Source organism: Hypanus sabinus, chromosome 29 (assembly GCF_030144855.1).
Source record: "Hypanus sabinus isolate sHypSab1 chromosome 29, sHypSab1.hap1, whole genome shotgun sequence".
NCBI classification, from domain to species: domain Eukaryota; kingdom Metazoa; phylum Chordata; class Chondrichthyes; order Myliobatiformes; family Dasyatidae; genus Hypanus; species Hypanus sabinus.
Genome location: NC_082734.1, coordinates 41,363,806 through 41,388,102, shown reverse-complemented (window position 1 = coordinate 41,388,102; position 24,297 = coordinate 41,363,806). Strand labels below are relative to the sequence as shown.

General features: G+C 43.9%; 1 protein-coding gene across 2 annotated transcripts in view; it reads right to left on the bottom strand.

Moving 5' to 3' along the window:
* Positions 1–24,297, bottom strand: part of LOC132383261 (serine/threonine-protein phosphatase 6 regulatory subunit 3-like) — a 212,668-nt gene that overhangs the window by 8,909 nt on the left and 179,462 nt on the right. Inside the window, exons 22-23 of one of the 2 annotated variants that reach the window (XM_059954219.1) lie at positions 23,472–23,594; positions 17,505–17,603 (exon numbers count right to left, since the gene is read on the bottom strand). In XM_059954219.1, the coding sequence (XP_059810202.1) occupies positions 17,505–17,603; positions 23,472–23,594 (222 nt within the window). The remainder of the gene's footprint in view (positions 1–17,504; positions 17,604–23,471; positions 23,595–24,297) is intronic. The other variant, XM_059954220.1, reaches the window with a different exon arrangement.

The window sequence follows — 24,297 nt, the reverse complement described above, 5'->3', positions numbered from 1 at the left end:
CTCACCAAATCTGATGGAATTTTAAAAGCTAATTGATTAAATATCACACGTTAGGCTTGTCAGCAACTTTAATATTCAGGAAATTAAACATGAAACCAAAACTGGCAGTCTGAAAAGAGCTGCAATGAATGGCAGTATCTTAGAATGTAGTGCGATATGAAGAAAACGGATTACAGCACTTGGTCATCTGTTGGGTTAGCTTATATATGAAACAAAACTAAAGAGGATAAAATTAGGTTCCAGGAATTAAACTAATAGAATAACCCAAGGCTTTGGAGATGGTACAAGAATGGAGTAATAAGCAACCAGACCAGATCAGGGCTGTCCCGTGAGCCTATTTCATGTTACCGAAAGTCAGTCATCTGTGACTCATTTTTTTTCTCCCCATTAGTACAGCCCAAATTGTTGGGCACAAAGCTTGCTGTTTACCAGTATATAAAATTTGCCTGTGATATCATACTGCAGGCAGCCCTTCCAAGTGATTCCTCACCCCATCACAGATATGCCCTTTGTTCTGTCCAAACCATCTATTCTGCAATCTCAAACTACCTTTTTGCTATCTTTTCTACTTCTGAACCTTGTGCAATCTGAAATATTAACTCTATTTTTCTTTCCACAATTAATAAATGACTTGCCAAGTGTTCTCTTGAATGATAAGATGGGCCCTTGACCTGACCATCCACTTCATTTTGATCTCGCTTTCTCTGTAGCTTTACACTATATTCTGCATTGTTCTTGTTTAACCTTATTCCAGCTTGATGCACAGTGGAATGATTTGTTATATATGAACAGTCTGCAAGACAAGCTTTTCAATGTATCTCAGTAAATGTTAAATTAATAAACCAATTCCAATTTTCAGCTTAAATTTCAGATTTTTAACATATTGTGGTGACCCACTTCCTAGCGCACTCGAACCGGCTCACAAATAGCTAGCGCGCCGGCACAAAGGCCAGTCCCAAAAGGGCGCCAGGTCTGCTTCAGCAACAAAGGGAAAAGCCTGCGGGGGATTGTGAGTACGTGCCCCTACAGCATCCGCGCCTGGGGAGGGCGGGATCAGGGAGGCTTTAAAGCAAAGCTGTGAAGTTCGAATAAAATCTTCTTTAACTGCAGTTTACCGACTCCGTGTCATTATTTTATCGCTGCGTGTAGCACACTGCTACAATTGGTGACCCCGACGGCCCAAACGATTTTTGGGTGCCAGGTCTGCTTCACCAACAAAGGGAAAAGCCTGCGGGGGATTGTGAGTACGTGCCCCCTACAGCATCCGCGCCCGGGGAGGGCGGGATCAGTGAGGCTTTAAAGCAAGGCTGTGAAGTTCGAATAAAATCTTCTTCAACTGCAGTTTACTGACTCCGTGTCGTTATTTTAGCGCTGCGTGTAGCACACCGCTACAATATGCTATTTTTTTTTAATTAACCTGGTTCCATGATACCTTAAGAACTTCATTATATTATCTTCAACCCTCTAAATACTTTAAACTTTAGATTTTGTGATCAGTAATTTAAGCACCATTGTAAAGGGACTATTCAAATAAATCTATACCTCACTAGCTTCAAGGGCAAGTTACCCTTCTGAAGGAGTGGCACCCAGAAATGGTCACAATACTTCCAAGTGTGGCATAACCTGGGTTGTGTACAACTGCAGAACAATTCTTCACCAAGTTTGCCAGATAGAAAAGCTAGCATTCTACTAATCCTTTTGATGAGCTTCTGTACCTATCCATGAACCTTTAATATGTTTTAGGCTTCCACTTACTCCTAAATTTTCACTTTGCTTCAACATTCTTACTAGATGAACTTACAGTAACTTATATGGCAAGTTCAGAAGTTTGCTTCCCTGACTTGAGGACCTGAGTTAAACAGGTTAGAACTGGAGTGCAGGGAAATTTGACAGAATTACAGTTGGCCCTCCTTAATTGGTTCCGGGACCCCTCGCGGATACCAAAATTTGCAGATGCTCAAGTCCCTGATTCAACCTGTCTCAATACGATGGACATTAAGACCTGGCGGTAGAGATCTGAATCCGCAGTGTTTCTGTTCGCGAAAATAATCACGATCACGATTGAAAATAAAGTGGAAATAATAAAGTGATCAGAAAGAGGTGAAATGCCATCGGTCATTGGAAAAGCGTTAAGCTACGTTGATCTACGATCGGAACAATTTTAAAGTATAAAGTGAGAAAGGCTCTGCCCCGATGAAAGCTACAACTATTACTAAGCAATGCAGTGATTAATTATTGGCTTTTGGGTTTTTGATCCTCCACATCAACCCGGCATGGCGGACAGTGCACTTAGGAGTGATCTGTCCCGAGAACTTCTGTTCCCGAGCCCGGCGCTGAAACATACGTTCTTAAGTGTTTTATATGCATAGAAAGGTAAAATATATACTATACAGCAAGGCAAACGTTTGACTAACTGACGCTAAATAATATTGGATGTACCTATTCCGACTTACTTAGTAAGAGAACTTTTTTTCGATCCTGATCCATGATAACCCACGCACATCCTCCCGTATACTTCAAATCATCTCTAGATTACTTATAATACCTAATACAATGTAAATGCTATGTAAAATGGTTGTTATACTTCATTGTTTAGGGAATAATGACAAGAAAAAAAGTCTGCACGTGCTCGAACAACAAGTGCTGGAAGAGCACTTCCACGTTTTTGCGATTTGCGGTTGGTTGAATTCGTGGATAAGGAGGTCCGACTGTATAAAATGATGAGATGTATAGATAGGGTTAATGCAAGCAGGCTTTTTCCACTGAGGTTGGGTAAGACTAGGACTAACGGTGAAAGGTGAAACACTTAAGAGGAATCTGAAAGGGGATCTTCTTCACTCAGAGGGTGGTGCAAGTAGGGAACGAGCTAGCAGCGGAAGCAGTGGACACGGAATTGAATGCAAGATTTAAGAGAAGACTGGGTAAGTACAAGGATGAGAGTGGTATAGAAGGATATGGTCCAGGTGTGAGTTGATAGAACTAGGCAAAATAACACAATTTTAAGGAGACATCAGATTGCGTAGAGGGAGAGAGAGTTCAAAAGAAACTAGCGAGGGCCGTTGGCTCATTTTCCGTGCCACAATTCCGAGAAGGTACCAGATTTTGCAGATGGAAGGAGAATTTAAAAGAATCGGGGGCAGTTGGAACATTTTGTACACCACAGTCCTGAGGAGACATTGGATTGCACATCATTAGGCACTTGGCAAGGTCCAATTAGAGTTTAGGTTTAAGTGGAGAGGTCATTGTGTGAGTGGGCCAACATTACAATAGAGAGTTGAGGCTTTGATGAGGAGAGGCAAAGGTTATAGGTAGAGCTTATTTGTGATTTATTCTTTCTTATTTCACATTTATAGCAGTGAGGATGCCAGGCAGGGTAATGGAATGCTTCTCTTGCAGGATGTGGGAAGACCAGTGACCCTGATGATAATGCCAGCAAGAAGCATATCAGGTTGCAGCTTCTAACAGACTGTGCTATGGAGTTGGAGCTGGAATTGGAAAATTTGGAAGGCTGAGGGGCTGATAGTTAATGAGGTAGATAACCTAAGGTGCAGGACACAGGTAACTGGGTGATTGTCAGGAGGGGGGAAAATAGGATAGGCAGTCAGTACAGACTACCCATATAACCATATAACAATCACAGCACGGAAACAGGCCATCTCGGCCCTCCCAGTCCGTGCCGAACTCTTAATCTCACCTAGTCCCACCTACCCGCACTCAGCCCATAACCCTCCACTCCTTTCCTGTCCATATACCTTTCCAATTTTACCTTAAATGACACAACTGAACTGGCCTCTAATACTTCTACAGGAAGCTCATTCCACACAGCTATCACTCTCTGAGTAAAGAAATACCCCCTCGTGTTTCCCTTAAACTTCTGCCCCCTAACTCTCAAATCATGTCCTCTCGTTTGAATCGCCCCTACTCTCAATGGAAACAGCCTATTCACGTCAACTCTATCCCTCTCAAAATTTTAAATACCTCGATCAAATCCCCCCTCAACCTTCTATGCTCCAATGAATAGAGACCTAACTTGTTCAACCTTTCTCTGTAACTTAAGTGCTGAAACCCAGGTAACATCCTAGTAAATCGTCTCTGCACTCTCTCTAATTTATTGATATCTTTCCTATAATTCGGTGACCAGAACTGGACACAATATTCCAAATTTGGCCTTACCAATGCCTTGTAGAATTTTAACATTACATCCCAACTTCTGTACTCAATGCTCTGATTTATAAAGGCCAGCGTTCCAAAAGCCTTCTTCACCACCCTATCTACATGAGACTCCACCTTCAGGGAACTATGCACTGTTATTCCTAGATCTCTCTGTTCCACTGCATTCCTCAATGCCCTACCATTTACCCTGTATGTACTATTTGGATTATTCCTGCCAAAATGTAGAACCTCACACTTCTCAGCATTAAACTCCATCTGCCAACGTTCAGCCCATTCTTCTAACTGGCATAAATCTCCCTGCAAGCTTTGAAAACCCACCTCATTATCCACAACACCTCCTACCTTAGTATCATCGGCATATTTACTAATCCAATTTACCACCCCATCATCCAGATCATTTATGTATATTACAAACAACATTGGGCCCAAAACAGATCCCTGAGGCACCCCGCTAGTCACCGGCCTCCATCCCGAAAAACAATTATCCACCACTATTCTCTGGCATCTCCCATCTAGCCACTGTTGAATCCATTTTATTACTCCAGCATTAATACCTAACGACTGAACCTTCTTAACTAACCTTCCATGTGGAACTTTGTCAAAGGCCTTGCTGAAGTCCATATAGACTACATCCACTGCCTTACCCTCGTCAACATTCCTTGTAACTTCTTCAAAAAATTCAATAAGGTTTGTCAAACATGACCTTCCACGCACAAATCCATGCTGGCTACTCCTAATCAGATCCTGTCTATCCAGATCTCTAAGAATACTTTCCATTAATTTACCCACCACTGATGTCAAACTGACAGGTCTATAATTGCTAGGCTTACTTCTAGAATCCTTTTTGAACAATGGAACCACATGAGCAATACGCCAATCCTCCGGCACAATCCCCGTTTCTAATGACATCCTAATGACCCCTGTGGTCATTCCTCTCAACAACTGATGTACAACTTTGAATACTGTTCGGGGGTGGGGGGTGGAGAGAGAAGAGGCGAGCTGTAATGATAGGGGAACAGAATGGAGGTTCTGTGGATGAGAACGAGATTCCAGGAATGGTATGTTGCCTCCTGGGTGCCAGGGGCCGGGACATTTTGGATCAGATCCACAGCATCCTTAAGTGGGAAGGCGAGCAGCCAGAGGTCATGGTCTGCGTTGGTACCAATGACATGGGTAGGAAGGGTGACGAGGTCCTGCAAAGGAGTTCAGGGAGTTAGGTGCTAAGTTCAAGTACAGGACCTCCATGGGTATGATCTCAGGATTTTTACCTGTACCATGTGCTAGTGAGACCAGAAAGAGGAAGATCATACAGTTTAACACATGGCTAAGGAGTTGATGCAGGAGGGAAGGCTTCAGACTTTTGGATCATTGGGCTCTCTTCCAGGGAAGGTGGGACCTGTACAGAAGTGTCTGTTTGCATCTGAACTAAAGGGGGCACTAATATCCTTGCTGAAAAGTTTGCTAATGTTGCACAGGAAGGGGGTGGGGTTAAACTAAAGTTGCAGGGGGATGGGAACCAGAGCACCAGACAGATATAGGAGTGGTTAATAGACAATAGACAATAGGTGCAGAAGTAGACCATTTGGCCCCTCGAGTCTGCACCGCCATTCTGAGATCATGGCTGATCATTCACTATCAATACCCAGTCCCTGCCTTGTCCCCATATCCCTTGATTCCCCTATCCATCAGATATCTATCCAGCTCCTTCTTGGTTGTAGAGAAAAATGTTGTTAAGCCTACATACAAAGCCAGGAATCAAAATGCCGAGCATGATGGAGTTAATGTTCTGAGTTACAAATATTTCAATGCAAGAGTATTATACGAAAGGTGGATGAGATTAGGCATGGATCAGCACATGGGATAATGCCATTGTAGGCATTAGTGTGACTTGGTTGCAAGAGGGGCTGGGCTGGTAGCTCAATATTCTGCGGTTCTGCGTTTTAGACATGATAAAGTGGGAGGGATTAAAGGGGGAAGGGTCACCCAGAGAAAATGTCATGATAATGCTCAGTCAGGACAGACTGGAGAGCTTGTCTGGTGAGGCTTTATGAGTAGAACTGAGGAAAAGAAAGGTATGGCCATGTAAATGGGATTTTATTATAGACCACTCAACAGTCCGTGGGATTTAGAGGAACAAATTTGTAAAGATTGCACACTGTTGCAAGAAATACAAGGGTGTGATAGCAAGTGATTTTAACTTTCCACATATTGACTGGGACTCCTGTACTGGATGGGAATGGGTTTGTCAAACGTGTTCAAGAAAGTTTCCTTAATCAGTATACAGAAGTCCTAATTATAGACAGAGAACCTTAAGTGCTTTTACAGATATATTCAAAGTACAGATTACAGGGGCGGGGGGGGGGGGGGGAGGTATTTGCTATTTTGAAGTAAATTAGGGTGAATAAATCCCAAAGGCCTGACAAGGTGGTTCTTGTCTGAAGGACCTAGTGCAGAAATTGTAGGGGCCCTAGCAGAAATATTTAAAACATCCTTAACCACAGGTGAGGTACTGGAGGATTGGAGGACAGCTAACATTGTTCCATTGTTTAAGAAAGGTTCTGAGAATAAGACAGGAAATTATAAATTGGTGAGCCTGACATCAATAGTTTAAAGTTATTGGAAGGTATTCTAAAGGACCGGGTATTTGAGTAGACACGGTCTGATCAGGGATAGTCAAAATGGGTCTGTGTGTAATAGGAGTTTTTCCAAGGAAGTCAGGAAAGTTGATGAAGGCAAGCCTGTTGATACTGTCTACCTGGATTTTAGCAAGGCCCTTGACAAGGCCCCACATAGGAGGTAGGTCAAGAAGGTTCAGTCGCTTGGCAATATGATAAGATTGTAATAGGATTAAACATTAGCTTCAGGAAGAAGCCAGAGTGGCAGTAGGTGGCTGCCTCTCTGACTGGAGCCTGTGACTAGTGGTGTACCACAGAGATCAGTGCTGGTCCATTGTTATTTGTCATCAATAATCAACGATTTGGATGATAAGGCGGTAAATGGATCAGTAAATTTGTGGATAACACCAAGATTAGGGGTGTAGTGGAGAGTGAGGAAGGCTAACAAAGCTTGCAGTGGGATCTGGACTAGCTGGAAAAATGGGCTGAGATATGGCAGATGGAATGCAGACAAGTGAGGTGTTGCACTTTGGGGGAAACAACTAGGGCAGGTCTTACACAGTAAAGCAAAGACATCTGGGAATACAGATCCATAATTCATTGAAAGTGGCATCCCAGGTAGACAGGTTTGTAAAGAAAGCTTTCGGTATATTGGCCTTCATAAATCAATGTATTGAGTACAGGAGATGGGATGTTAGGTTTTAAATTTATAAGATGTTGGTGAGGCCTGTTACGAATGAGGAGCAAATCTGATAGACAGAAGGGTCCAGAATCGCCAATGCCCGCCCCCCTCCTTTTGAGAATCGCAAGATCGCTATTATTTCGGGTCTGAGACCCAGGAAATGAGAAAGATACACAGCATGTCAGTAATGAGAGAGACACAGGAACAGCAAAGGCAGTTGTTATAGACACCACAGAACACACAAGGTTTGGAATGTCTCGTAACAAACGCGGAACGGAACCACTGATTACTGCTACTGTCTCTTGGAGAAGGAATTGTGTAGTGAGTGCTGTACTATTCATTGAAACCCCTCAGGGGACAACCAGAGTGGTCTGGTTGAGGGATTGCATCATCCCAACCTGATTGACATCTGAGACCCCGTGAGTGAGGATAAAAGACGGGTCTGGGAACACCCCTTAGACACACCAGGAGAAACGCTAGAAATCCAGTGACAGCGTTTTATAGCAAAAGCCGGTGAGAGCTCGTGTGTGTCCTCCCTTGCCTGGGTGGCGGGCTCATCATGGAAGAACGGCTTAGCTAAAGGAGAGGTCATACTTGAACGGTCACAACAATGAGACACCAACGGATCGAAATCATAAAGGAAGGTTGGCAAAAACAATAGCGGTAACTGTTCCCATTCTTCTCTCTCTCTCCCCAACAATTGCAACACAGCGACAAACGACAGCAGCCTGTATGAACTGAAATGAACTTTAGATTTCCATCGGACAATTCATTATCCCCTAGACAACGACAGAGCTTATTTCTGATTGTTATTATACACGCGCTTTTAGGTTTAGTATGGACGACGTATATTATCTGTAGATTTGCATTGATATTATTTTCTGTGTATTTTTACTAATAAATACTGTTAAAAATAATATCATCAGACTCCAACGGACTCCTCTATCTTTGCTGGTAAGTAACCCAGTTACGAGATTCGTAACAGGCCTAATTTAGAGTATTGTGTCCAGTTTTGGTCACCTATGTACTGGAAAGAATTAAGAATTGGAGCGTAGAAGGTTGAGGGGGGATTTGATCGAGGTATTTAAAATTTTGAGAGGGATAGATAGAGTTGACGTGAACAGGCTGTTTCCATTGAGAGTAGGGGAGATTCAAACTAGAGGACATGATTTGAGAGTTAGGGAGCAGAAGTTTAAGGGAAACACGAGGGGCTATTTCTTTACTCAAAGAGTGATAGCTGTGTGGAATGAGCTTCCTGTAGAAGTAGTAGAGGCCAGTTCAGTTGTGTCATTTAAGGTAAAATTGGATAGGTATATGGACAGGAAAGGAGTGGAGGGTTATGGGCTGAGTGCGGGTAGGTGGGACTAGGTGAGATTAAGGGTTCGGCACGGACTAGGAGGGCCAAGATGGCCTGTTTCCGTGCTGTGATTGTTATATGGTTATATAAATAAGATTGCAAGAGTGCAGAGAAAATTTATAGGTATGTTGTTGCTGGGACTTGAGTACCTGAGTTGTAGGGAAAAGTTGAATATGTTAGGACTTTAGAATGTATAAGATTGAAGGGAGAGTTGATAGAGGTATACAAAATGATGAGGGGTATGGATAGGGTAAATGAAGCAGGATTCTTCTTTTGAGGTTGGGTGAGACTACAACTAGAGGTTTTTGGTCAAGGGTGAAAGGCAAAATGTTTAAGGGGAACGTTATATAGAGCTTCTTCAGTCAGGTTGGTGAGAATGTGGGACCAGCTGCCAGCACAAACTGTGGATGCAGGGTCAATTTCAATACTTAAGAAAAGTTTGGATAGGTACATGGATGGGCGGGGTATGGAGGCCTATGATCTGGGTGCAGGTTGATGGGACTAGATCAGTGGTTTAGTGTAGACTACTTGGGCCCGTTTCTGTGCTGACGTGTTCTATGACTCTATTCCAGTTTGGCTTGGACTAGCTGGGCCAATGGACCTGTCTTTGAGCTGTTGTGATCTATGGCTCTACAAATCACTAATGTATAGTTGCAGAATCATTTTAGAAACTACTGCTTGCAACCAAACTTATTACAATGTGCCAAAGAAATCTGACCACACAGCATTCTATGTCATCTTCCGAGTAATGTATACACAAGGTCAATAATACCTTCCCAAACACAGATCCTTACAGGGACTATAGCCACACATCCCGTCGCATTCTATCGATTCACGCAAATGCCCAGGCTTGAAGGACATGGATTGAGTGGATAGCTGGGATACTTCACCCTAACTCAGAGAAGCTTAGAGGGGATTTGAAAGCAACACATAAAGATACAAGACCAAAAAACATAGGAGCAGAACTGGGTCATTCAGACCTTCAAGACTGCTCTGCCATTCCACCATGGCAGATTTATTTTCCCTTTCAACCCCATCTCCCGCCTTCTCCTCATAACCTCTGACATTCTTACTAATCAATCTAATCAGTATCATCCTCCACTTTAAATGACTTGGCCTCCACAGCTCTCTGTGGAAATAAATTCCACAGATTCACCACTCCCTCTGGCGAAATTAATTCCTCCTCACCTCTCTTCTATCCTGAGGCAGTGCTCTCTGGCCCTAGACTCTCCCAATATACTGGCACTGCTTCTTTTCATGTTATATGTCAGTGGTTTGGATGCCAGAGCTGATGGCTTTCTGGCCAAGTTTGTGTACTATATGCAGAAAGGTGGAGGGCCAGGTAGTGTTGAGGAAGCATGGAGTTTGCGAAAGGATTAGACAGACTGAGAGAATGGGCAAAGAAGTGACAGATGGAATAGAGCCTACAGAAATGTACGGTCATGCACTTTGGTAGAAAGAATAAAGACACAGACTATTTTCTAAGTGGGAAGAAAATGTAAGAAATCAAGGTGCAAAGAGACTTGGGAATCCTTGCGCAAGATTCTCTAAAGGTTAACTTTCAGGTTGAGTCAGTGATGTATGTTTGCTCAGTCATTTTAGAAAAGACTAGAATAGAAGAGCAAGGATGTAATGCTGAGGCTTTATAAAGCACTGGTCAAACCACACGGATATAGTGAGCAGTTTTGCATCTCTTACCCAAGAAATGATAAGCTGCAAGACCATAAACCTCAAGATATAGGAGCAGAATTAGGCCATTTGGCCCATCAAGTCTACACTGCCAAATTTTCCTCTCAGCCCACGTATCCTTCATGCCCTGATTCGGAACAAGAAGGCAGCGGGAGAGCACCTGAGGATTTCCAGCGGGAAGACATTTTCAGTTTTTGGGGGGGGGAAGAGAGAGGCCAAACTGCGCAGGTGCGTGACGTCAGCCAGTTGAGCGCGAATGGTTTAAAAAGAAGGCAGCCATATCCAGCGGGCAGTGGAGTGAGAGGCAGCGGAGTGAAAGGGCTTTGGCTCCACGGGCTTCAGTGGTAACGGGACGAGGTGGGGCAGTGGTTGATTGCAATAGGAGGTAATATGTGTGTGAGGCCAGTTTTCTGTGGTCGGTGTCAGATGTGGGAGGTCCTGGCATCCTGGATGGCCACATCTGCACCCGGTGCATCGAGATGCAACTCCTAAGGGACCGTGTTAGGGTACTGGAGTTGCAGCTCAATGACCTTCGTCTGGTCAGGGAGAGTGAGGAGGTGATAGAGATTCTGGAGCCACGGGAGACAGAGAAATGAGTCACAGTCAGGAGAGGGAAGGGAAAGAGTCAGGTACTAGAGAGTATCCCTTGACAATAAGTACTCCTGTTTGAGTACTGTTGAGGACAGCCTACCTGGGAGTCTGGCTCAGAAGGGTAGGGAAAGGAAGAGGAAGGCAGTAGTGATAGGGGACTCTATTGTCAGGGGTTCTGACAGGTGATTTTGTGGATGCAGGAAAGAAACTTGGATGGTTGTTTGCCTCCCAGGTGCCAGGGTCCGGGATGTTTCTGATCACATCTAAGATATCCTGCGGTGGGAGGGACAACAGCCAGAGGTCATGGTACATATTGGTACCAATGACATGGGTAGGAAAAGGGAAGAGGTCCTGAAAGACTACAGGGAGTTAGGAAGGAAGTTGAAAAGCAGGACCTCAAAGGAGGTAATCTCGGGATTACTGCCTGTGCCACGTGACAGTGAGAATAGGAATAGAATGAGGTGGAGGATAAATGCGTGGCTGTAGGATTGGAGCAAGGGGCAGGGATTCAGATTTCTGGATCATTGGGACCTCTTTTGGGGTGGGTGTGACCTGTACTAAAAGGAGGGGTTGCACTTGAATCCCAGGGGGACCAATATTCTGGCGGGCAGGTTTGATAGAGCTGTTGGGGAGGGTTTAAACTAGTTTGGCAGGGGGTTGGGTATCAGAATGTGAGTGCAGGGATTAAGGTAGAAGGACAAGGGCATGATGCTAAGAGTTTGGAGTTGATGAGGAAGGACAGGCAGGGGACAGAACATAATTGTAGCCAGTTAAAGGGGTCAAAATGTGTCTATTTCAATGCTAGGAGTACTAGGAACAAGGAGGATGAACTTAGAGTATGAATTAGTACATAGAAATACGATGTTGTGGCCGTTACTGAAACTTGGTTGGAGGAATGGCAGGATTAGATGATGCAGGTCCTGGGGTTCAGGTGTTTTAAAATGAATAGGATGGGGGGGTAGAAAAGGGGGGGGAGGGGAAGTGGCATTGCTGGTCAGGGATAGTATCACGGCTATGGAAAGGGAGAACACTGCAGAAGGATTGTCCACGGAGTCAGTCTGGGTGGAAGTTAGAAATAGAAAGGGATCAATCACTGTGCTGGGAGTAGTCCATAGGCTCCAAAATAGCCCTCGGGACACCGAGGAGCAGATAAGCAGGCAGATTTTAGAATGGAGCAAGAAATACAGGGTAGTAGTTATGGGTGATTTCAACTACCTTCATATTGACTGGCACTTCCTGAGTGGGGATAGATGGGGCTGAATTTGTCAGGTGTGTTCAGAAAGGATTCCTGACGCAGTATGTGGACCGGCCGACGAGAGGAGAGGCTATACTGGATCTAGTTCTGGGTAGTGAACCTGGTCAGGTGACAGACCTCTTGGTGGGGGAGCATTTTGGTGAGAGTGACCACAACTCCCTTAGCTTCAGCATAGCTATGGAAAGCGATAAAATCAGACGAAATGGTAAAGCGCTTAACTGGGAAAGGGCTAACTTTGAAGGGATGAGGCAGGAACTAGCGAGAGTAAATTGGAAACAGATGTTCAATGGGGAAAGCACAGAAGTAATGTGAGAGAAGTTTAGGGACCACTTGAGCTGGGTTCAGGATAGGTTTGTCCCACTGAGGCAAGGAAAAAAATGGCAGGAAAAGGGAACCGTGGCTGATGAAACATGTGAGGCAACTCGTCAAGAGGAAAAAGGAAGCATATGTTAGATATAAGAAGCAGCAAGTAGGAGGGGCTTATGAGAAATATAGGGTAGCCAGGAAAGAGCTAAAGAAAGGACTTAGGAGAGCTCGAAGGGGGCATGAGAAGGCCTTGGCATGTAGGATTAAGGAGAACCCCAAGGCGTTCTATGTGCACATCAAGAATAGGAGGATGACGAGATCGAAGGTGGGACCGCTAAAGGATAAAGAGGGCAACATGTGCCTGGAGGCGGAGGCGGTTGGGGAGGTCCTAAATTAATACTTTGTTTCAGTATTCACAAGTGAAAAGGATCTTGATCAGGATGAGGTCGAAGTAGAGCGGGCCTGTGTGCTGGACAATGTGGAGGTTAGGGAAGAAGTAGTGTTGGATCTTCTTAAAAACATTAAGATTGATAAATCCCCAGAGCCAGATATAATATACCCCAGGTTGTTGTGGGAATTGAGAGAAGAGATCGCAGGAGCATTAGCTATGATCTTTGAATACTCTTTGGCTGCAGGGGAAGTGCTGGAGGACTGGAGAATGGCAAATATAGTTCTCTTGTTTAAAAAAGGTAATAGGGAGAAATCTGGGAACTATAGACTGGTGAGTCTTACGTCACTGGTATGCAAACTACTGGAAAGGATTCTTAAGGATAGGATCTACGAGCATTTGGAGAAGTACAGTCTACTCATGGATAGTCAACATGGCTTTGTGAAGGAAAGATCGTGCCTCACGAGCCTGATTGAGTTTTTTGAAGCGGTAACAAAAGAAATTGATGAGGGTAGGGCAGTGGATGTGGTCTACATGGACTTTAGCAAAGCATTTGACAAGGTCCCTAATGAGAGACTCATCCAGAAAGTCATGAGGCATGGGATAAGTGGAACCTTGGCTGTTTGGATAAAAAATTGGCTTAAAGGAATAAAGCAGAGGGTAGTTGTGGAAGGAAAGCATTCTGCCTGGAGGTCGGTGACTAGTGGAGTGCCACAGGGATCTGTCCTGGGACCCCTGCTATTTGTGATTTTTATAAATGACCTGGATGTAGAGGTGGAAGGATGGGTGAGTAAGTTTGCGGATGACACGAAGATTGGAAGAGTTGTGGATGGAGCTATAGGTGGTTGAAGGTTACAAGAGGATATAGACAGGCTGCAGAATTGGGCAGAAAAAAGGAAGATGGAGTTCAATCCTGACAAGTGTGAGGTGATGCTTTTTCAAAGGACAAACCAGAAGACTTTGTATAGGATTAATGGTCAGTTACTTAAGAGCATGGATGAACAAAGGGACCTTGGGGTTCAAATCCATACATCCCTCAAGGTCGCTGCACAGGTTGATAAGGTAGTTAAGAAGGCCTATGGGATGCTAGGCTTCATTAACAGGAGGATTGAGTTCAAGAGTAGAGAGGTCATGTTGCAACTCTACAAATCTCTGGTGAGACCGCACTTAAAGAGTATTGTGTTCAATTCTGGTCACCTCATTATAGGAAGGATGTGGAAGCTAAGGAGAGGGGGCAGAGGAGATTTATCAGGATGTTGCCTGGATTGGAGAACAAGTCATATGAAGCAAGGTTAGCAGAGCTGGGACTTTTCTCTTTGGAGTGTAGAAGAACGAGAGGGGACTTGATAGAGGTCTACAAGATTATGAGAGGCATAGATAGGGCGGATAACCAGTACCTGTTTCCCAGGGCACCAATAGCAAACACCAGAGGGCATATGTACAAAATTAAGGGAGGGAAGTTTAGGGGAGACGTCAGGGTTAAGTTTTTTTTTACACAGAGGGTTGTGAGTGCCTGGAATGACTTGCCAGGGTTGGTGGTGATCCAATTTTCAATGATCCAAGATGGCGGTGTGACACAGCTTGCAGCGGCCACTCCGGAACTGATTATCTGTTATTTGTGAAGTGGGGTGCCGTGCACAATCATAATCGACTGAAAACGGACATGGAAGCACGGAGAAACATCAGGAAATTCCAGGAACACTTTCTTCATTGCTGCTGCTTCTGTGAGGTCCGGGACCCTGCTGGGAAGAACAGGCCCCCAATCCTCAGGGTCGCTTTGCTGATGGCCGTTGGCGGGTCCATCTTAATACGCTCGGCAGAGGATGGAGCTCGGAGACGCTGTGCCGGAGGGGATGGTCAGAGGCTCAGAGGTTCGACTGACTCGGAGTCCGCTGCGGTCAGGTCGCTTTGGGCGTGTGCTGCGTCTGCGAGGCTGAGTCTGGCGGCACCGTGGAAGTCCATAGCGGGGGTATTCCTTCTGCCGCCAGCATGGGATGGCGAGTCTGTAGGGACCCTGGGGACTTGTGGAAACTGTGGTGATTTCTTTTGAACTTACAGTCCTTTAACATCTTGGACTATTTTTACTGTGCCCATAGTCTGTTTTTTATCAATTATGCTATTGTTTGCACTGTTGTAACTATATGTTGTAATTATGTGGTTTTGTGCAGGTCTTGTAGCTTTAGTTTTTGGTCTTGTTTTTGTCTGGTGGATTTGGAGCTCCTTTCCAGGGAACACATTAGACGGTAGCGCGATATGAATACGCAGCAGCCCCTCCGAACTCTGGATTGGCGATTGCCAAACATTGCGTGGATTTTCTGGTGTAGTCTGTTTTGTCATGTGCTTTTGTGATATCATTCTGGGGGAATGTTGTCTCATTTTTTAACTGCATTGCATTTGTGGTTTCTAAATGACAATACACTGAATCTAAATCTGAATCTGGTGGAGGCTAAAACATTAGGGGTATTTAAGAGCACATGGATGAAAGTAGTGTGGGTTTAGTACTTTTTTTTATTAAGGATTATATAGGTCAGCACAACATGGAAGGCTGAAGAACCTGTACTGTGCTGTAGTGTTCTATAGTTCTGACCAGTCAAGAATCTATTGGCCTCTGCATTATGTGTACATAAAGACTTGGCCTCCACCACTGCCTGTGGCAAAGAATTCCACAGATTCATCACTCTCTGGCTGAACAAATTCCCCCTCATCTCCATTCTAAAAGGACACCCTTTATTCTGGGACTCTCCTCTGGTTTAGGCTCCCTCAACATACTTAGACTACTACTTTTCACGTTACCTGTCGATGATTTGGATGATGGAATTGATGAATTTCTAGCATGGAAACGATCCAGAGGTTTTTCCACGAGAATGGTTCCGGGAATGAAAGGATTATCTTGAGGAATGCTTGACGGCTCTGTGCTCACTGGAAGTTTAGAAGAATAGGCTTCACTGAGATCCTACCAAATATTGAAAGGCCTATGTAGACTGAATGTGGAGATGAAACTTCCTATAGTAAGGGAGCCTCAGACCAGAGAGCACAGTTTCAGAATAGAGGGATGTCCAATTAGAAGAGTTGAGGAGGAAATTATTTAGCCAGAGAGTGGTGAATTTGTTGCCATGAATGCCTGGGGAGGCCAAGCCATTGAGTATATTTAAAGTGGAGCTTGACGGGTTCTTGACCAGTCGGGACATCAAAGGTTATAGGGAGAAAGCAGGGTAATAGGGCTCAGTGATAATAAATCAGCCACAATGTAATGGCAGAGCAGACTTGATGGGCCAAATGACCTAACTCTGCTGTCTTATAGGAAATATCCTCTCCATATACTCCAGGCCTTTCAATATTCAGTAGATTTCAACGAGATATCCCCCTCATTCATCGAAACTCCAGTGAGTACAGGTCCTGAGCCATCAAATGCTGCTTACACATTAACCCATCCTCTCCAATGACAGCAGATCTTTTCTTAGATCTTGCTGAGGCCCTTCATTGGATGCAGTTGACCATGGACGCTGTGTGCCAGCTGTCTACATGATATGTAAGCCAGGACAGTACGATATGGAAAACAAGCTGCTGTCCATGCAGATGATGAATGCAAAAGAACAGCAGAAAGCAAGTTTGGCACCAGTGACATCGCAGGAGTTGCCAGTCATTGCTGAACTCAATGTAGGACTATCATAGGGGCTCCACCTCCAGATTTTTCCCGTGGGGTTTACTCTTGAAACTTTCACCATGAGTAGGTATAGCCGCAAGGTAACGGAGGTTTGAGATCAGAGTTTTCCTTCTCCTAGGTGAGCTGCCAACCACGTAGACCAGACCCGCCTTTGCCCCTTCTCCTGTCAGTAGAAGTGGTCCCACCAGGCTTAGTAACTAAGCCACACATGAAGGCCAGGTGTTGGAGTTGGATGTCACAGGCTATTGAGATGCATGCTATTGGTTGCATTTAATAGATAGTGGGAACTTATCCCTGCTACTTTTCTTAGATGAGGGGCCCAAAACTGCTCACAATATTCAAAGTGAAAGTCTGACCAATGCCTTTTAAAGCCATAACATTACATCACACAAAAGGTAGAGATGAAGCAATGACAAAGGCATAGATTTAAATGTGCACAATAAAAATCCAGACACAAGGAAACACACATTTACTGGAGACGACTTAGAATACAACTGCTTTATAGAGTGATGTAAACATATTTAATAGTGGAGTGTGTATCTGCTTAAAGGAAAATATGTGAAGAACTAAGTTCATCATATTGCTGTTCTATAGCTTGCTATAAAATTTGTGGAAATATATGTGTTAGGTGTACAATAGTGCAAACAAAGATGAGTTATTCAGGCCAGGATATTGTCGATGTGGATTACGTGACTACTGATGTCACGGTAGCTGGCGGTAAATGATATTTTAATCACTATGCTGACTGGGGCTGTGCATCAGTGCCACCTCTCTGCAAACTCACTTGTTTTCCGTTTTCGCAGATGTCCCATCCACAGCACCATTTAAAACTGGAGAGAACGTCTTCTGACTCCTTGCCTCGTCATCAGATACCTTTGACGTGCTAATCACAACAGAAACCAAGTCATTACTTTGTGGGGTTAAAGGCAATCCTCTCCACCCCCTAAATGCACCCACACCCCTGGTTCTTGTTATGCCCTCGTACTCATCCACGTGGAAGGAATCTTTCCACTTGCCTATGGCCCAAAGCTCTAACAAGACTAGGTAAGAGGCAGCACTAAACCCCATTTCCAAATGGCTGTGCTGACATGTCAAACTCAAAACCATTGGTCTCAAGATAAAAATAGCTAGAATCTCAGAATCCAAAATCTAACAACCTTGGTTATTGGTAGAAACACATTTAGTCACATCAAAGTATTGAGATTTTATTTATTTTTATCATTGTAAATAGGCATTAACAGAGTCTTCAAAATGGGAGCTACCATTGTTAAACAGCCCTCAAAATTCTGATATAAAACACTCCAAATCTTTTGTATTAAAAGAGGTTGATTAGTAAGGGCATCAAAGGTTACGGGGTGGGGGGGAGGCCTCATGAGCTAAATGGCATACTTCTGCTCCCATGTCTTATGGAAATATTCAAAGTAAAACAAAATAAAACCAGTTTGCATGTAAGAAGGCAAAACGTCTCCCTACAGAGATTAGAAACCCTCGTCAACAAGATTACTATGGAGTTAAGGTAAAAAGACTTTCAGAAGCTCAGAAATCTAGACAATAGAGACTGCCGATGCTGGAATCTTAACAACAGAACAATGGAAGAACTCAGCACGTCAAAAAATTCTTTTATTATCATCGTGCCAGTAACATTATACTGTCATACATAAAGATGCACCTCACACTTTATGTCAACCTGTCAATCTTCAGGCCATGCCACCAAGGAACTTGTCCTAATGGAGTATTGTGACTATGTGCTGGATCATAACTAAATGTATTGTGTGTATGTATATGCACTGTGCTTTTCACCTTGGCCCCAGAGGTATGCTGTCTTGTTTAGCTGTCTATATGTATGATTGAATAACAATAAACTCGAACATCTGTGGAGACAAAATGTGTACATCAACATCTACCGTTGGGAATGGGGAAGAGGAAAGATTACCAGTAACACACAGAAAATGCAGAGGGAACTCAACAGGTCAGACACCATCTACGGAGGGGATTAAACAGTCGACATTTCGGACTGAGACCATTCATTGGACCAATATATAGCAATGCCAAAATTGAGAGATGAGAGGTGGAATTAGATGGGGAAAGGATGGTATACAGGTGAAACCAGGTGGAGGAGGGGAGGAAATGTGAACATAGAGAAGAGAAACCCAAATGGGTGTGTGGAAAAGAATCATCTATACATGTGGCCATGTGAACTACATGAAACTGGAAAATCCAGTGTTTATAACAAAGCCACCCGAGAGTTGATCTTCCAATCTGGGTTTGGCCTGTCTGTAGCAATGGAGAAAGCTGACGACAGACTGGTTGGTGAGGGAGTTAGAGTTTAACATGCAGTCAGAAGCTGAAGATGGCCGATGAAGATGGAGTGCAAGAGCTTAGGTTTCTCCAACATACAGCAGGCATCAAGTGCAGCAGTCCGGGTTGGAAGAGGCGCAGATGAACCTTGAAAGGGCTGTTTAGGCTCCTGGGTGATGTCACAGGAGGTGAAATGACAGGTGTCACACCTCCTACAGTTGTGGGTGAAAGTGCAAGTGGACTGGGGTTGGGAGGGTTGAGCAGTTCAGGCAGTCATGAAGAGAGTGGTCCTTGCTTAAAGAGGAGAGAGGGAAAGATATTACTGGCAGTGAGATCCTGTTGGATGTTGGGTGAGGAGGCTGGTGTGGTGACATGCAGGGACCAACATGATTGTATCACGTTCAGCCTTTTGAGGGGACGAGGGTGGTGGTGGGGAAGGGAGATTGAGAAGCAAATGAAACTGCAACAGATGGGCAAAACATGATGCATGAAAACAGACACCTAACAAAGATATACAAAGAAAATAACATCTTATGGAGAAGCTCTTGTTAACCAAATGTAACAAGTACTTTTGAAAAGGTGGAACTGAGAGGCTGAACAGCCATTATTTATGGTGACTCTTTACAATTGGATGCAGAATAGACATCTTAACTTTTTACACAGAACACGGATGAGAAACATGGTGGTATCCAGTATCCACCATGAAGGTCTCTCAACATCCAGGACATGCCAACTAGTCATGTTGACAATTCATGAGGTGAAATTGAAGATGCACATTTAATGTTTTAGGAATGGCTTCTTCCCCTCTGCCATCAGATTTCTGAGCGATCCATGAACAAAGCCTATTTCAATCTCCTTTTACACAAGTATTTCAATATGCTCTCATTCAGTCTCCCCATGGTGCCTGCCTACACTTGCCAGGGTTCAGTTTCAAAGCCACAGATTATCTCAGTCTGCACCCCTTTACAAGCACATAACAACATCAGTACTCGGTCAACTCTGCCATTTAATATCCTCATCAACATCCTGAACAATATCCTGAACATATTCCTCAACCACTTGCCAGACCAGCCCTCATTTTCCTTGAGATCCCCACAGGCTGTGTCAATAAAAGCCAATTCAATCCGTTTGACATTGTGAAGTCTAGGGCCATCAAGATGTTTGATCAACACACATAAAATGCTAGGGGAAGCACCCATTGAGTTCTTCTGGCATTTTGTGTGTTGTCCAAAGCAACACATACCACACAAAATGCTGGAGGAACTCAGCAGGTCAGGCAGCATCCATGGAAATGAACAGTCAACATTTCCAGCGGAGACCAAATAATCTTCATATAATACTTCCTGATGCAGCAACACTCTCTTGCACAATCTCAGTGCTTTCAAGTACACTTCACTCCCATTCCAACAAACACTACATTTCAAGTGTAATGTTTCAAGTTCACAGCACTAAGATGTACTGAGCACTAAGAAATACATCAATCTGACTCCTTATGTTCACCTGACATGTACTGGGGTTAGGCAGAGGGAGCACTTCATAATGCACCAAAGAATTTTGAGATGCGCTCTCTTTAGAAACACAAGATTCAGCAGCTAACTTGAAGACAACAAAACCCAGAATAAAATAAATAAGCACTCTCATATTAAGTGTAAAAGTGATGCTGTTTAAAGGTTAACTGTTTGTAGGGAGAGTGGAAGAACTCCACCCTGCCATAATTAGATGGGATCTCCATGTTCATCCAATGCTACAATGAAATCTAAGAGTAAATTATGTGCACAGATCTCCTGGGTGGGGCTTGAACTCATTTATCCAATTTTCTCTAAACTATCTTAATCACTTCCTATGATAAAAACATCTCCTGATCCAACAATGCCATGTGAAAAGTACACATTATAATGAAGATATTTGCCACTGATTCTCCAAACTACAAAAATGCTTACATCAGTCACTACATCAAATGGATTTTTAATTGTGAAAACATTAAATGCATGCACAGTCAACATCTCCAGTGGAAACAGCAACAGAATTGCAGGCCTTTCCTGCAATTCCTGACATTTGTCTTATTCAAAGTTCATTTATGTTTCCTGTGCCTAATTAAAAATTATTCAAATACCCAAAAATTATAAGTGGGCAATATAATCAACAATTATATACAGTGTAGCATGCAAAAAAACACATTTGTTCCATCTGCAACAAGCAGGATTCCTGCTGGCTAACTATTTTAATTCTAATCCTCACTCCAACTCTACTGTCATGAAGGAGGAGTACCACCTCATATTCCATTTGGGTAGCCTCCAACCTGACATCATGAACATTAATTTCTCTAATGCGCCCAACCTCCCTCCTTCTCTCTCCTATTCCCCATTCAGTTTCCCCTTTTACCCCCTTCTCCTCACCGCCCATCAACCCTCCCCCATGCCTGATGCCAATCTTCTTTCCCTCCCATGCTCCACTCTCCTTACCTATCAGATTCATTCTTCCTCAACTCATAAACGTTTCCACCCACCATTCCCCATCGCCTGCTGGCAGTCTCACCAATCACCTGCCAGCTTGAGCTCTTTCCTCTCCCTCACCTATTCTAGCTTCTTCACCTTTGCTTTCCAGTCCTGATGATGGGACTCAATGGCCCAAACCATTGACTTTTTATTTCTCTCCACAGAAGCTGTCAAGTTCCTCCAGCATTTGGTATGTGTTACTCTGGGTTGCCAGCATCTGCAGAATTCTGGTGTTAATTGTTATATACAGTGTAGGATTTTTTTTTCCCAGTTTCAAACAGCATTAACAATATATTTCTTTGTTAGCTACCACTCAGCAACTTTCTATTTGCATTTCTACACTTCCTCATACCATGCTTGAATTTCTATCTTCATATGTCATCTTATCAAATGCCATCTGGAAATCTTGTATGTGTCCTCTGTAATGTCCCTACTTACCCAGCCTCTTTGCCATAAACAACTATTCAAAATTTGTTAAACGGCTCTTTAATTAGTAGCAATCTTCAAACCGATTAACCCATGCATTGCGAAACCCTTATTAACCATGTGTGAAAAATGGGGATGCCACAGCAGCGTGGCAGTTAGTGCAACCCTATTACAACTTGGGACATTCGAACAACACACACAAAATGCTGGTGGAACACAGCAGGCCAGGCAGCACCTATAGGGAGAAGCACTGTCAACGTTTCGGGCCGAGACCCTTTGTCAGGACTAACTGTAGGGAAAGATACAAAGAGATTTGAAAGTAGTGGGGGGAGGGGGAAATGCAAAATGATAGAAAACCGGAGGGGGTGGGATGAAACTAAGAGCTGGAAAGGTGATTGGCAAAAGGGATACAGAGCTGGAGAAGGGAAAGGATTATGGGACGGGAGGCCTCGGGAGAAAGAAAGGTGGGGGGGAGCACCAGAGGGAGATGCAGAACAGGCAGAGTGATGGGCAGAGAGGGAGAAAAAGAACAAACAACTAAATATGTCAGGGATGGGGTAAGAAGGGGAGGAGGGGCATTAACGGAAGTTAGAGAATACAACGTTCATGCCATCAGGTTGGAGGCTACCCAGCCGGTATACAGTGTTGTTCCTCCAACCTGAGTTTGGATTCATTTTGACAGTAGAGGAGGCCATGGATAGACATATCAGAATGGGAATGGGACGTGGAATTAAAATGTGTGGCCACTGGGAGATCCTGCTTTCTCTGGCAGACTGAGCTTAGGTGTTCAGCGAAACGGTCTCCCAGTCTGTGTCGGGTCTCACCAATGTATAAAAGGCCACACCGGGAACACCGGATGCAATAAACCACATCAGCCGACTCACAGGTGAAGTGTCACCTCACCTGGAAGGACTGTCTGGGGCCCTGAATGGTGGTGAGGGAGGTGTAAGGGCAGGTGTAGCACTCACCTCACCACCTTCAGAGAATGGTTTTGTTCAGTTCTGAGGGTGAAAATGCCTTGTTAATGAGAGATGGGAGGAGAATGGTCATACTGGTTCAAACTGACACGGTGACAGTAACTCAAATAACAACAGTGGCATGCAGAAGAGCATCTCTGAACACACAGTACATCAGACCCTGAAATGGGTGGGCTACAGCAGTAGCAGACCATGATGGACACCACTCCTGTACCTGAGTGTGATGCTCTGAGGCACAGGGTGCAGGATGTTATTATGGTTTGGCTCTGAGTTTCTCTGATCAGGATGAAGAAAGGTCCTTCAGCCTAACTCATCCATGCTGGCCAAGATTTCTATCTTGGTGAGAGGTAGGGATCTTGTCCAACATGGATGAGCTTAATAAGCATTCTACTTAGCTCCAGTCTAAACCTCAGCTATCAATGTACCTGTCTAAATGTATCTGCCTCAACTGCTTCCTTGGGCAGTTTGCTCCCACCATTCTCTGTGAAAAAAGTTGCCCCTCAGGTCTCCTTAAAATCTTTGCAAGCTATTTCCCCTTACTCATTAAGTTCGTACCTCTGTTCATGCCGCTCAGATTCTGAAGCTTGGGGGACAGGACTAACTGTTGAGGCCTCGGAGCTGTCTTGTACACTTCCTGCAGTAGGCCCAACTTCGGAGGTAGTTAAGAGTTCTTCCTCACTGCACAAGAAATTTAGACCATTGAGCTTCATTAAGGGAGGGGGATTTCATCTTCCTGATCCCCTTCAGAAACAAAACCATTACAAAACGTGTTCATTGTTAATAAATATTTAACTATTACAAACACAGAGTACACAGCCTGATAAAATATTCAACCCCCAACCCTTTGTTCACATAAATGAGTATTACAACTAGGGATTTTGATCAATTTAATTGAGAATTTCTATTTGTGAATTAAATGCTCCATTTTTTTTTTAAACAGCCAAACCCAAAATAAAAACAGGGAAAATTGTAAAACATTGAAAAACTAAAAAGTCAAAAACTGAAATGGCAACAATTCAAAAGTATTCATCCCCCTTTGCTCAGTACTTAATTAAACCACCTCTCACAGTCAGTAGTCTTTTTGGATAAATATCTATTGGTTTTGCACAACATGATGGAGCAAGATTTGCCCATTCCTTCTTGCAAAGTTGCTCAAGCTGTGCCAGGTTAGCTGGGGAGCGACTGTGGACCGCATTCTTGAGGTCTTGCCAGAGATGTTCAATCAGGACTGTGACTGGGCCACTCAAGGATATCAATTTTCTTCATTTGAAGCCACTCCACGGTTGCTCCGGCAATGTGCTTTGGGTTGTTGGCCCTCTGTTCCTCTCCAGTTTAAGCTTTCTGGCAGAAGTTAGCAGGTTTTTATCCAGGATCTCTCTGT